Source organism: Microtus pennsylvanicus, chromosome 5, assembly GCF_037038515.1.
Source record: "Microtus pennsylvanicus isolate mMicPen1 chromosome 5, mMicPen1.hap1, whole genome shotgun sequence".
Classification (NCBI taxonomy): domain Eukaryota; kingdom Metazoa; phylum Chordata; class Mammalia; order Rodentia; family Cricetidae; genus Microtus; species Microtus pennsylvanicus.
The window spans coordinates 29,663,796-29,677,789 of NC_134583.1; the positions used below are offsets into that span (position 1 = coordinate 29,663,796).

Sequence of the window (13,994 nt, forward strand, 5' to 3'; positions counted from 1 at the left end):
TGGTGACACAGGATTGAAAGGACAGGAGGACTGGAGGAACTGCCAGAGAAGGAGTTCAGAGAATGGTCCTTGAGTGTTGGGAGCAGGGCAACCAGATGGACAGCGGGCAATCTCTACCTCTGCATCTGAGGGGAGTGCATCAGATGAGACCTCAGAGGCATTCGAGTTCTGGAGCTGTGACCTTTAGTTTTCTCTACCCAAACAAACATCTATACAGCAAGCACAATGCTCTAAGGGATCCATTCTCAGGAACAGTTCAGTGAAGCGAGTCCATCTGGTCAGGTCCCATCAGCGGGTAAACATGGGTGAAGGAAAGACAAGGGGTCTGGGTTTGGATGCTGGCATATTCTCCCTGGTCTGAATGTCTCTCAGAGAGCATGCCATCTACATAGCAGGGAGGCTGAGGTCAGCCATTGGCATGGAAGCTTAGGGGTGGCTAGGCGTGCTTCCTTCTTGAAATAATCCCAGCTGCTCTCCTAGCTAAGATTTCTTTAGCAGCAAAGCTGGGGCCCATGCTAGTCACTGATGGTGAATTTAAGTAGGACCCGATAGTATTTGTCCTTCCTGTCACTAGCTTATTTCACTTATCATAATGCACCGGGTATTTCTAAGTTCTTAAATGAAATCTGAACTGCTAAAAGTCTAAGATCAAAAGATGTCTGAACTATTACCTACATGATACAATATATTAGCATATGACACAATGTCCCCAAACTACATGCTACTCTCTCAAAGTCTTTCAGCAGAAGAATGTGGCACTGATTTGGGGAAACATTTGATGATGTTAGGATAGACATCATCTCTGTGTCACAAGTATGCCCTTCAGTTAGGTGATTTCCTCTAATTTCAACAAGTCCTAAAAAACCAATAGTCAGACTACATCATTTGCAAGAGTGTCTCGCACAGGTTTATGTTCCATCCACTAAGCCTGAACTTGCCTGCAGTGTGTCACTAGCTTGTTGTAAGGAGTGGATGGAATGGAAGATTCTAGGAGTGCGTTTAAAATTAGAGATTAGGGCCTAGCAAGCAAAGGATGCAGTGTCAGCTCTAAAAGGGAGCCGAGGGCCACGGAAGCCAGCGAGAATGCAGGAGCCAAGCACCCTGAAATGCATGCAGATCTAGAACTTATCAAAGAAAAGCACTATGCCAGAGGATGCTCAGGAAAGAGCGCAGGAGAAACCCTGTGTGGAAGTTGGAGTTGAGGAAAATTGTGAGTGCTAATAGAATACAAAAAAGAGAGCATTTTTTCATCCAACGGTGTTCCTAAAACAGGAGCACTCAAAACAAAACAAAACAAAATGAATTCAGAATTCTTGAAGTATTAAAGAACAGTTACAAAGTTACCAATTTTTGTGAATTAAAAGTTCAAATACTGGGGCTAGAGTGATAGCTCAGCCATTAAGAGCATGCGCTACTCTAGTAGAGGACCAGGGTTTAGTCTCTAGCGCCCACACAGTACCTCAAAAGTGCCTATTGCTTCTGCCCCAGGGCACCAGACATCCTCTTCTGACCTTTAGGGGACCCAGCATGTGGTACACAGAACCTCACAGACACTTATACGTAAATAATAAATCTTTAAAAGATGTTCAAGTACCGTAAACCTCCTACGGTCCAGCCAAAAGGGGCGAGACTACTCACAGATTCAGTACTAAGAATGAAAACCTGAAGATGTGCTAGTATTTTGTGGTTTCAGAGGATGGCTGACTAAGGCGAACGAGTACTACTGAAGCAGAAACAGAATTTTAAATATTCTACACCAAATTTTATGTCTGAAGCACACATAACTATGGCTACTCCTTAACCCCTAAAACTAAAACCTCCCAGCAAAACCACCCTGTTTAACCGACGGTACCTATCCTTGATAAAACTCTTACTGACCCGTTCCCTCCTGCATCCCTTTGCCCATCTCTTACTGACATGTCTCCTCCTGCATCCCTTTGTCCATCTCTTACTGACATGTCTCCTCCTGTGTCCCTTTGCCCATCTCTTAACCCTTTTCCTCCTACATCCCTTTGTCCATCTCTTACCAACCCGTTTCCTCCTGCGTCCCTTTGTCCATCTCTTAACCCGTTTCCTCCTGCGTCCCTTTGCCCATCTCTTACCAACCCGTCTCCTCCTGCATCCCTTTGCCCATCTCTTAACCCGTTTCCTCCTGTGTCCCTTTGCCCATCTCTTACCAACCCGTCTTCTCCTGCGTCCCTTTGTCCATCTCTAACTGACATGTTCCCTCCTGCATCCCTTTGCCCATCGCTTACCAACCTGTTTCCTCCTGCATCCCTTTGTCCATCTCTAACTGACATGTTCCCTCCTGCATCCCTTTGCCCATCTCTTATTGACATGTTTCCTCCTGCGTCCCTTTGCCCATCTCTTACTGACATGTTTCCTCCTGCGTCCCTTTGCCCATCTCTTACCGGCTCTTTTTCTCTTGCTTAAGCCAGCCCCCCTCTTGACTGCTCTACTTTTTTCCAACCCTGGCACAGTAAAAATCCCATCTGTCCACATCAAATTCTCTCTACCCCCTTCCTTTTACTACACCAGGGATCTAATCTTTCCTGCACAGACTGGGGTGATCCTTCCCAGCCTTGGCACCCTGTCTGTTCCTGTGGGGGAGCTCTGGCTTTTTCAGCGTGCATTCCAGATTTCATCCTGATCCTTTCCGCCTTTGCCTGGTCTAGACCTCTGCATCTTTCCCAAACCTGATCCTTTCCGCCTTTGCCTGGTCTAGACCTCTGCATCTTTCCCAAACCTGATCCTTTCCGCCTTTGCCTGGTCTAGACCTCTGCATCTTTCCCAAACCTGGTTTCACCTAGAAGGCCTCAGTGAACAGAATTTTAACCTATTAGGTTAAAATAATCTTACTGAGGAGTTGTAAATATGTTCAGCTTAATATTGTAATAAAAGTATATAGTCTATATTGTAGGTATGTTTCTACACAAAGGGATTTTTTTTAAACACATAAAGCGGTGACAGTATTTCAGATGTATTTTTAATAATATTAACTTTCTGGACTTAGAAGGATGTCTGAATGAGCTTTATAAGGCTGTTAATTATTAGGGACAAAATTTGGAAGAAAAAGGTTTCCCCATGTTCCTTCAACAGTTTTTGAAAATGGTTTCTCACTCTCATTTTGTTAGAGTCGGTCATTTTCAGTCTTTTTGTCTCTCTAAGTGTACCGGGAACCTACTTGGTAATACCATCAGCCGACAGAGAAAACTGCAGTGTTCTGAAAACCTCCATCCCCACCCGTTCTGTATCTACATACCTTGAGTTTGCTATTTCCACTTTGGTTCTGGCCATGGCGGCAGCCCTTTGTGCGCCTTCAATTGCTCTATCCACCTTCTCCCGAGTTTTTGTATTTCTGATTGGTATAAGCTGCTTCCTTATTCCACGGACTAGGATATTATTTTTGTATTTTCCCTCTTCCTTGGAGCCATCGGGAAACACGGTGCAGCCGTACCCATGCCTCTTGTTATTGGCCCACTCGCCTTCGTACTTCATGCCATTGGAGCGCTCGCTGACGCCAAAGCCATTGCGCTTATCGTTCTTCCACTCGCCCATGTAGGTTTCCGTGGTGGTGGCATCCACGTGATCTTCCACAGGGCAAAAATCACAGTCAACGTCTCCGAAGCTGATGGTGGAGTTGGCATCACTGGAACTGATTCTGCTCATGGCTGCATCACTGCGGACCGAGCTGCGCTTGCTGGAGATGGAAGACTTGGATTCGGACTTGCGCAGTTTCATGCTGCCAAGCAGGGAGCCCCGTCGGAAGAGGCCACCCTTCTTCTTGCCCAGTTCTGTGTCCGCGTGGAAGTTAAGCACGAAGCCACCTCTGGTGCCAGTCGGGTTGTCTGCGGCAGCGGCGGCAGCGTCGTGCAACACACTGCCATTGCTCTGCTCGCTCCGCAGTGAGGCCAGCGAGGTGCGCAGTGGGGAGCGGATCACCGTGGCCATGCCATATGGCACACTCTGGCGCACGCCGTAGCCATGCCGCATGCCTCCAGCCCACTGGCCCTGGTAGGTACCTTCGAGAGAACAGATCAGCAGGGGGATGAGTTTTGGTGGACGGCATCTGCACAGAGAGAACAGTACTCTGGGCAGGAGGAGCCAGGGTTAAATTCAACACACTTCTTGGGGCAACTTCGTAACTTTTCATCCACCTGTGAATGACTTTAACTCTTATGGCTTTAATGATAGCCAGACTTCTGCTTTTCATTTAAATTTTTATGAGTGGTAGGCATGCATAGAAACCATTGTTTGGTGAGGGTGTTTCTCTGGAAACTGAACCTAAGACCTTACACATACTAGGCTAATGCTTCATCAGTGAGTTACACACTGGGAGCTGTGAACCACATTTTCCCCATAATACCAAGAGTGATCATTGGGAATCACCTTTCTCCTCCTGCAAGCATGAAAGATTTTAATGGGGCAGTCTTGCCACACAATGTATTTTAGCCATGGTTTCAAACGCAGTCTTACTAACTGAACTGAAAATGATTTTGAGGTCGATGCCTAAAAAGCAGGAAGGTTTAACATTAGTAACAGTGATCAGAATACTTGGGATATGAGTTGTGTAAGGAGCTGTCTTGGTTCTTTTACTACGTGAACCATCCTACACTCAGGGAAGGGCAAGCTGTTGAGTCCTGAAGACCTGACAGCAGTGGGTGGGGGGCACAGCAGCATATTACTTACTAAATTGGTTTTCTCCTGGCCATGCTCTGTATGGCTCTCCCTAGCCTCAGCCAGAGCACTGACAGTCTCACCACACACTGCAAATGCCCGAGGGCAGGAACTGATTCTCAAAGGAAGGCAAATGTTTCAGACTCATTCATGGCTTATGTGTCCTGTGGTCTCCGGGTGCCCGGAGACTATGTTTAAAGAGCTTGAAAGAACCAATGGGATGAATGAAACTTTTTAAAATTTCATTGAATACTTGACAGTGTCCATTAAAATTTTGTTGATCCAGATCATTTTTTCAATGAATATTATACTTTTAAAAAGTAGTCTAACTAGAGTATAAATACATAATATAATAGGAATATAATATATACATATAAAATAAGCTTATTTTCAGTGACTTTTACTACTTAATAACCAAAGATAGGTTTAAAAATAACCTGATAGGGGTTTTAGAATATTCTTTGAAGGAAATGAAGGCTAAACTAAGGAGCTTAGAATTTTCAAAGTCAAGGCCATTTTCTTTAATTAAAGGCAAATTTTTATCCTTAGTATAACCCCAGAACAGCTATCTGGAAGAAAATTTAAATGTAACTACTTTGGTGTTGTTCATAACAATTTCCATTGTCACAGAAAATAAATCATGATTACAGTCTATGTTGATCATGTTCTGTCTTTTGATTACACTTCATATTTTACATCACCTTGTAGGTTTCCAGTGGTTGGAATATATTTATTTTTAATACAAAAAGTGTTAATTCCATTGGGAGTACTGTTATTTCTTAGGGCGGTGTCTTAGTATGTAGCTCAGGTTAGCCTGGAACTCTCAACCCTCCTGCTTTAGCCTCCAACATGTCGGGATTACAAGTATCACCATGCTTGTGCGAGCTAGTGGTGTTACATCACTGTGTGAATAGGCACTGTTCCTAAGACAAAGGTTTGGATTAGTTTCAAGACCATCTTCTCTTCTTGTGCTGACATATTTATATCATATAAACCAACAACGGTGGGGCAACAATGAAATATGAAGGGGTCTGGTACTATGACTGCCATAGTGTAGGGAGATCTTCATACCTATGAACTCCTGAAGGGGGTGGGGCACAGCAGCTCTCTAAACAGGCTAAGATTGTTACATACAAACATCTCAGGAATTGAGTATGGGAATACATGCCCACAATGCCAGCAGCTGGGAGGCTGAGGCAGCAGGAGGGTCGTGTGCTCCCAGCCAGTCTGGGCTACACAGCTGGATGGACCCTGTCTAAAAAAAAAAAAAGTTAAGGGTTTTTTGTTTTCCATGATAATGAAAAACAGCTATCTCCAAACACTGCTGCCCCAATAGGAAAAGACACTGAATTATTGAAAACTTTCAACTTTGACTTTTCCTAGATAAAATCTAAATAGTATGATGAAAGTTTATATAACCTTATACACACACTAAAACAAATCACCAACACTTTATTATTTTAAAATGCCATATTCCTATCCCATTCTAACTTTTCTACAGAATGAGTTTGGTAAAATAATTTGGAAAGATGCTATTTGGTTTAAGTATTTAGTCTTTTAAAACATAACAATCCCATCTTAGCAGATCCGAAACAATGATGGACAACTAGTGCCCACTTTCCTCCAAATGACAGCTCCAACATCCAGGCTGTTTAAAGGACAGCAGTAATTAGAAAGTTTAAATATCTTTGGGGCTATGAAACAGGGCAGGGACAAGGAGCAAAGGTGCACATCACCTTCCATGTTGCTGTAAAATCACAGTATTGGAAAGAATTACTCCAGGACGTCCACAACACCACTAGAAACCAGCTTGTTCAAATTCTAAGTAGTTGATCTGAAGTTTTAAAGAGGTTTGCTTTAGTTAATGAACCAAGAAAACAGAAACTATTTCTTTATGAAGCATGTAGTCTCCAAGTTCTTTTGTTCAAAAGGAGATGTGATTTACTATTTTCCACCCCTAAACTCCAGTGCGTATCTAATACGAAAACAAAGGATTTTTTTCAGGTTTTATTTCACATTTTGTTCATTTGAGAACTGATTTTTTAAAGGTCTATCTATCTTAACTGCACAATATTGTAATGAATGGCATCCAAATTGGAATGAATTTTAGCCAAACTTGGACTTCTGTGTGCCAAACTTACATGCTTTGAAAGGCTATATGCAGCTATAATTCTGTTAAAAAAGAAAAGAAAACAGAAACACATGGACGAGGTGGAAGTTGTCGTTCTATTGGTGATGCGCTTGTCTGGTGTGAATGATGCCTAGATTCCATCCCCACCTGGTCCCGGAGAGGTAGATGCAGAATGCTTATAGTTCAAGGTCATCCTCAGCTTGAAGCTAGCCTGGGCTACAAATGACCCCTCCAGCCAAATACATAAACAGAACAGTGGATCTTTATAGATATCTTCCATAGTCTTATAGCAGGATTTTAAAAAAGTCTAGCAGATTGGAATTTGCAGAAAAGAATCTGGGAATCTAGACTTGAATTTCATGAATATCATGCCTTTGGTTCTTAATATTTAGGGAGTTTCTATTTCAGCAACATTTGACAGAAATCTCTAGTGAAATAAAGTGATACTTCTCTTTATTACGACTTCCCTCTCTACTGTCACCCGAAATGCACGGGCAAGGAGGCAGAATTAAGCTAACGCTTAGGAATAAAGAAGCTGATGCTCCCACTTCCACTTGGACTAAACCTCCATATGAATAAACTGTGGCACCATAGCTCCATTTAGACCAATTTTTTTTAAATCACGAACTTTCTAATAAAATGTGGTGACGTGAGAAACTGACCAGCACAGAAAAGGCATGCAAAAGTGAACTGCATATTGAAATTTTGTTCTTATTATAGCACACCAGGGTTTCTTGGTTTTTGTTTTTTTTTTTGGTAGAAAAGGAAATCTACAGTCCTATGGTGATGCCGAATTTTGTCTTTTAAAATGTTCAAAGTTGGTTTCAAACAGAAGGCAGATTATTCATAGCCATTTGGAGGTGTATTTGGCCTTACAAACAACACAGGCACAGCCATGACTTTTACTGTGCTCTCTGCCTTTTGATTACTAGGTATAATGGATACTCTAAACCACCAGGTTTCATTGAATTAGTTTTATCTTTTAAAAGAAGCCTACATTGTAATTAGATTACAATAAAAATAAGTCTATTTTATGCTCTTTAAATAAGGGCTATACAACAATCACATTAAAAAAAACAATTTTTCCACCGATGAACATAGAATTTTGTTATATTAGAGCTAGCGCTCCCAATAAAATCCAGTCAGAAACAAACATTCATAATGCTGTTAACAAGTTATTTTCTACTAGTTTCAAATCCTCAAGGTCCCTGTTAACTACCAAGGCACTCAGGGTCCATAGAAAAGTATAGAGACCCTCCCCCCTTTAATCCATGAGACCCATAGCCTTTATTTATACTGGAGGGTGAAAAGATGTCTTTTTAAAATCCTACCATTCTGCTGTTTTGCATTTGAAACACGGCCCAAGTGTTCTGAGCAAGTGAAGTGTACAAATTGTATAAGCTTTTATATAAGCAATCGCATAACGGGATTTCAGTGGGCTGGAGAAACTTTTAATTGGATCCCTTCACTATCCTCCAGCTCTGAAGCGGATTAATTCCAAAAGGTGACAGAGCCTCCTACGACCCTTTTCAATTAAATATGATTTTGTTTATTATCAGAAAAATTACTTCGCCAAAACATAAGCCATTCGTCTCCCTCGACTTTGTTTTCAAAGAAATTAATCAAGTTTTGACACCTGTTTCACTAATGTATGCTCTTCCTAGACAGAAAAATGAATCCTGACTTATAATATACACAGTTTACACATTGCTTCCAGGTGTGTTTAGGCCACACCCTTTAATGTATATTAGGAATATAGCATTCTCTACACTCTTTTAAACTTTTTTCTTTTTTTAAAATGGCAATTCTGTCGCCTTTTTCCTAACGCGCTTTTATCAGTAATTTGCCCAAAGATCTCCAGGTCAGCAAAGATTACAGTGCTGCTAATTCAAAGTACTTCACGGAGCCAAATTAGAGAGAAAATTAAGAATTTCACCTGCTTTGGGTGGTCTCTTCGCTGCCCATAACTAGGACACTTCAAAATACACCCTCCATAAGGTCCAACTCCCCAACATCCTACTTATGGGGTTCTGGCTTCTATCTTTAGGCTAACTAGAGGACCAGAAGCGAAATACGAGACTCCACATGAAACCAAACCGCGGGGCGGTCAGCACAGACCAGCAGCCGCGCTGCCCAAGGCGTCCGTCTAACTCCACCAACAGTGGCGATTTCAAACCCGGCCCGGAGAGGGAGGGATCAGGAACGTAATGTGACGGGCTCAAGTGACAGCGTCCTCTCTCCTGCCCAGCCCTCCTGATGGCAGCGCAGCACTGGCCCCAGCCAGGTACATGCACGCCTAACTCCCCGGGTGTGGACACCGCGCTCGCCCGGGGAACCAGATCGCAGCAGACCCTGGCTCCCCAGTCCCGTACCACGCAGTCTTCCCGAGGGGTGGAGGTGGTGGTGGTGGTGGTGGTGGGAGGGGTGGGAAGCTCCCCAGGTGTTTTGGCGGGTTTCCGGACACGTGCGCCTCGCGTCCTCCCCATGTCCCCGCAGCCCAGGAGAGCCCACCGCACTAGCCCGCGGCACAGCCCGACGTTGCTCACCTCCGTCCCCGTAGGTCTCCACGCCGTACCCGTCCTGCAGCCCGTTACTCCAGGTACCCTCGTAGCGGGCGGGGGTGGACATGCTCTGCCGGACCCCGTAGCGCCCCTTGAAACCATGTGACCACTCCCCCCGGTACATCCACTTGCCCTTCGTCTCCACCCCCAGCCCGTGCCGCTTGCCCTGAGCCCAGTAGCCCTGGTAGGTGTTGCCGCTGGGCCAGGTGTAGCCTCCGACCACCTCGAAGCCGTGCGACCAGGAGCCAGAGTACTCGCCCTGGCCCTTGGGCCCCGTGCAGATGCCATGCCCGTGCGCCTTGCCCTCCTCCCAGCCGCCGCAGTAGGTGCCGCCATCGTCGAAGTCGAACCTTCCGCCCGTCATTCGGGGGGCAGCCCCGGCGCGCTCGCCGCGGGGGCACGGACGCCGGCAGAGCTGGGCACGGCAGGGTGTAGCTCAGGAGTGGGGGCCCGGCGGGCGAGCTCACGACTGCGCCCCGGGCAGCTCGCACCGCCGATCGGCTCCAGTCCGACGCCGCCCCCGTCCTCCCCTCCTCTTTCGCCGCCGCCACCGCCGCCTCTCGCCTCCTCCACCGCCGCCCCGGCCAGCGCCGCGCGCGAGAGGACAGCCCAGGCTCCCGAGCGGACCTTCAGCTGCTCCCGCCCGCCCACGTGAGCCGGGCGCCGCCCCGCGCCCGCCCCTCGTCCCCTCCCTGGGCGCCGAGGCCCGGCCCCACGACGCGCCTGCCCGCCCGCCCGCCGGGCCCTGCCCCCAGCCCCCGGGGCCGCGCTTCCCCGCCGGCTGCTTGCGCGCGAGCGCTGGACGCACGTGTGTCCGCGCAGAAGGACGTGGGTGGGAAGGCGAGTGTACTCTGGGACGTGCGACCGTCAAGCCTGTGGATGAAAGCGCGGCTGCCGGTGTTGGGGGGGCAAGCATTCGCCTGCGGGAATCTCCGGTGTTTGGGGGCTTTTCAGTTGTGTTAAATCTCAGTAAGTGAGGCCACGTGTATGGAGAGGGGGAAACTCGTATGTGTGTGTGTGTGTGTGTGTGTGTGTGTCTGCATGGGGTTTGTAGTTGCATTTTTCTCCAGCATTCCAACTTGTGCACTGTTGGATTTGCCATGCGCAGCTGTCATCATGAATTAATATGCTCCAAATATATGTCTGCATGTGATAAATCTGTGGCAGCCTAGATATAATTGTGCAGAATGTTCTTTTACACCTACCCATTTCAGGGCACATGTCTGCATTTCTTTAATGAAGATTCCGAGAGCGAGCAATGCAGTTTGAAAAAGCATGGTGTAAATTGGTTAGTTTTTTTTTTTTTTTGTAATAATGATAGGTTTTATATCTGGCTTTGCAGGCGCATAGGGCATTGTCTTTTACATTCCAGCCCGTTCCCTCATCTGTTCTCAACTTCAGAAATTCTTCAGCCTGGAGCTGGGTACCCAAACACGCTCAGTGTGTGTATATTGTTTGAGTGCCTGGAATGTACACCTGGGACCTCTCCAGTGGTGCCCACGGTTTAAGAAAGTAAACAGAAGTTTTCAAGGAGAGATATGGGAAGTAAAACACTCCTCTAAAGGGACAAAGAATATGTGACCTACTAAACCCAGGGCAGGTGTCAGCTGATCCACTCTCCTGCAGCAGCACTGCCTTGCAGAATTCACTCCAGAAACCTCCAAACCTTTCAACCTTTCTCATCATTTTCTGAACGGAAATACCAGGATTGCCTTTCTCTTTCTATGTTAGGTAAACACTTGGTATATTGTGATGATGGTAGTTCCTGGTGAAGAATTCAAGAATTAGCAATAGGGGAGTTGGGTCACTAAGTAAAGGCTCTCTCAACGGGAGCCACTGGTCTCCCTTCAATTCCCAGTGTCAGTGGGGGAAGTCACAAGCCAGGGTCTCAGAAGGCCTCTCGGAGAAACAGCTCTGCAATGCATTTCTGCTCTTCCTCAGGCTGAGAGCCTCCTGCCTGACCAAGTGAACACACAGGATGCTCACTAGGTAGTTGATAATCAGATAAAAATGTAAGGAAAGGTGTCAAAAAGACACAAGGGAAACAGAGTCTTTCCTTAGCAGAGTGGCCTCTCTCAGATCTGGAGCCTTTCCTGCCTATCTGTCTGAAAGACCAGAAAAAAAAATTCTGTTTACACTGAGCCAAATCACCAAAGAGAATCAGAAACCCTCATCCATGGTGCTGCTCCCAGTGGCCAGGAATAGTGCTTACCCCAGTGGCCTGAAATAATTAGCATCTTGCTTAGCATCTTGTCCTGGACTGGGGATTGATTTAGGCCACTGGGAAATTGAGGGCCCACGGCTTTGTAACTGAGCTACAACTCCATTCCTCTGTTATGAGAAGCACCAGAATCTGGACTCACATGGAGCGACTGAGTCCCACCTGTTCTGATGTTCGGCTCGAACTAATCTTTCTTTTCTGTCTTTCAATTGCCTTTTTTCCCAGAGGAAGCATTCATATTTTGGTATTTGTTGGGTTTTGGTTTGGGACCTTCTCTATGTGTTAGGATCCATGTGTTCTTTAAGGCCCCTGCCCATAAGTATTTGTCCCCCCCCCCCCCAATTCTCCCCAAATGAAAACTTCCATGGTGTGTCCTGGACATCCCAGTTTTCTGGCTCCTGCTATTGTTACGAAGTCATTCGTGGCGCAGGGAAAGTCATGGTTAACCTACGCCGACATTGCTGTTTACTTCTTAATCTCTGCTTGTAGCTAACCTTCCTTGCACAGAACCTTAAGGAAAATGGAGACCCTTGAGCTGGATATGAACTGTTCAATTTCAGTGAAACTGACTCTCGCGGAAGAAAGCTAGTATTGAATTTTTACTGTCTTGTCTTCCAAACAATTTTTCAACCAACCAAGTGTGTAAGCCATGTTTCCATTTTCCTGATGGCATCACAAAGAAACGTTTCCGTCACACACAGCTGTGTATGGAAACCTAAGCACTGAGGTTGCATGGCCCTGGTGGAAGGCTGTGGAGAGAAGGGGAAGAGGTGCCGAGCGAGCATTTCCTAGCCCGGGAATACTGGTGCAGTTTCGGAGTCAGGGTTAGAAATGTCCTTATGTTCCCTCTCTCTGAACCTTTGCCCTGGATAAGGGGAGTTGAATTTAGCTTTAAGACTGGATTAGTAAGAAGAGAATGTGAAAGTTGGTGTGACAGGTGGGATGGGGGAGGTCAGCAAGTCCAGGGGCCAACAGCTACCACTCTGAGCAGCTTCTTCTCCTTTGTGCATAAAACCCCGCCGTTACATGTTTCTAAAACTTATGTACAACAAACTGTAAGCTGCTTCGGTGCATGTCCAGTTCTCACGTTGGTAAGGAGGTTTTGCTTAGAATTCAGTGGTGCTGTTATTTTTTTACTTTGTGATTTGATTTCATTAGAATTATTGAGAATTTTAATAAAAAGTTTATGTATGACAGAAGGGCTAATGTATGGGTGTTTATTAAGGAATATGAATTAAAGTGTATAATGAAGTACATAGAATTAAAATGATTTATTTAATTCAAAGTGAATGTTATTAGATTGATTTACAAAGTCAAGCAGCCTAAATGATTTATTTGTAATAAGGGTTCATAAAAATTTAAATTGTGCTTAATAAATAAAAAGAATTAGGAAACAGAAGCTTCCAGACAGCCTGAAATCAGAAGAATTCCAAAGTTAATGATATTCATTTTTTTATGGTTATTACTGCATACCAGAACTTGTGCTAAGGCTTTTCAAATCTACTTTTTCTATACTGGGGATTGAACCCAGGGCTAGGCAAGCACTTTACCACTGAATATATCCCCAGCCCTTTAAAAGATTTTGAAAGCGGGTTTTGCTGTCTTGGCCTGGAACATTTGATGCTCCTGCTATACCCCCGTTCCCAAGTTCATGGATAGCAGGCTTGTGCCCGCACCATGGCTTCAGGTGGTCTCTTATTACTGGTTTTTATTGGAGAGCACATTGAGAGCCCTCGGGTAGGAGCAGGAACCAGCCTGGATGCGAAGTAAGGATGGACGGTAGAGATGGTTTTCATTTCTTTTTGGCTAAATGATTTATAGTGCTACTGTCTAGAATTTGAAGGAAAAAATAAAAAAGAGTAAACGAGAGGACTTGGTTGTGGAAGGATGTGCTCATGTAGGAGAGGATGTCCCCCAAATCATGCAAATCTACCGAGACTGAGGTAGCTCACAGGAGGTATGCTCGCCTAGCACACGTGAGGCTCTGGGTTTGGTCTCCTCATTGCAAACAAAACCCAAAAACATACAGCAGGGAGATTAGTAGGCTGCTGGGTAATAGGGGTTAAAAAACTGAAAGTAAGTAATTTATTTTCCTCTTAGTAGTGCTTCTGTTTGAGACTCGAACTCTTTGCTCATGACTTCAGAGGCTGCTCTTGCCAGCATCTTTAGGTCACTGCCCTGCGCTCTTTAAAAAGGTGGCTCTTTCACTCCTCCTCATCTGTCTGGTATCCCCTGCCATCATGCCACACAACACCACCCTGGCCTCTGAGTGTTTTTCACGTTTTGCAGCTTTGTGACCTTCACCTTAGAGTTCACATCTTCAGACGCAGCCTTAGACCCACCATTGGCCTAGACGTAGGCCAGTTCTGATGATGGGAACTTGACAGTTTCACTCCGTGAGTGC

General features: G+C 45.5%; 2 protein-coding genes across 6 annotated transcripts in view; one reads left to right on the forward strand and one right to left on the reverse strand.

Moving 5' to 3' along the window:
- Window positions 1-9,878, reverse strand: part of Jph1 (junctophilin 1) — an 81,227-nt gene extending 71,349 nt beyond the window's left edge. For all 4 annotated transcript variants that reach the window (XM_075971443.1, XM_075971442.1, XM_075971440.1 and 1 more), the window contains exons 1-2: window positions 9,355-9,878; window positions 3,263-4,022 (exon numbers count right to left, since the gene is read on the reverse strand). In XM_075971443.1, coding sequence (XP_075827558.1) covers window positions 3,263-4,022; window positions 9,355-9,733 — 1,139 coding nt within the window. In that variant the 5' untranslated portion in view covers window positions 9,734-9,878. The remainder of the gene's footprint in view (window positions 1-3,262; window positions 4,023-9,354) is intronic.
- Window positions 8,892-13,994, forward strand: part of Gdap1 (ganglioside induced differentiation associated protein 1) — a 46,364-nt gene continuing 41,261 nt past the window's right edge. The window contains exon 1 of one of the 2 annotated variants that reach the window (XM_075971446.1): window positions 8,892-9,092. The gene's annotated coding sequence lies outside the window, so the exon portion shown is untranslated. Of the gene's footprint in view, window positions 9,093-10,122; window positions 10,339-13,994 lie in introns of those variants that run through there. The other variant, XM_075971445.1, reaches the window with a different exon arrangement.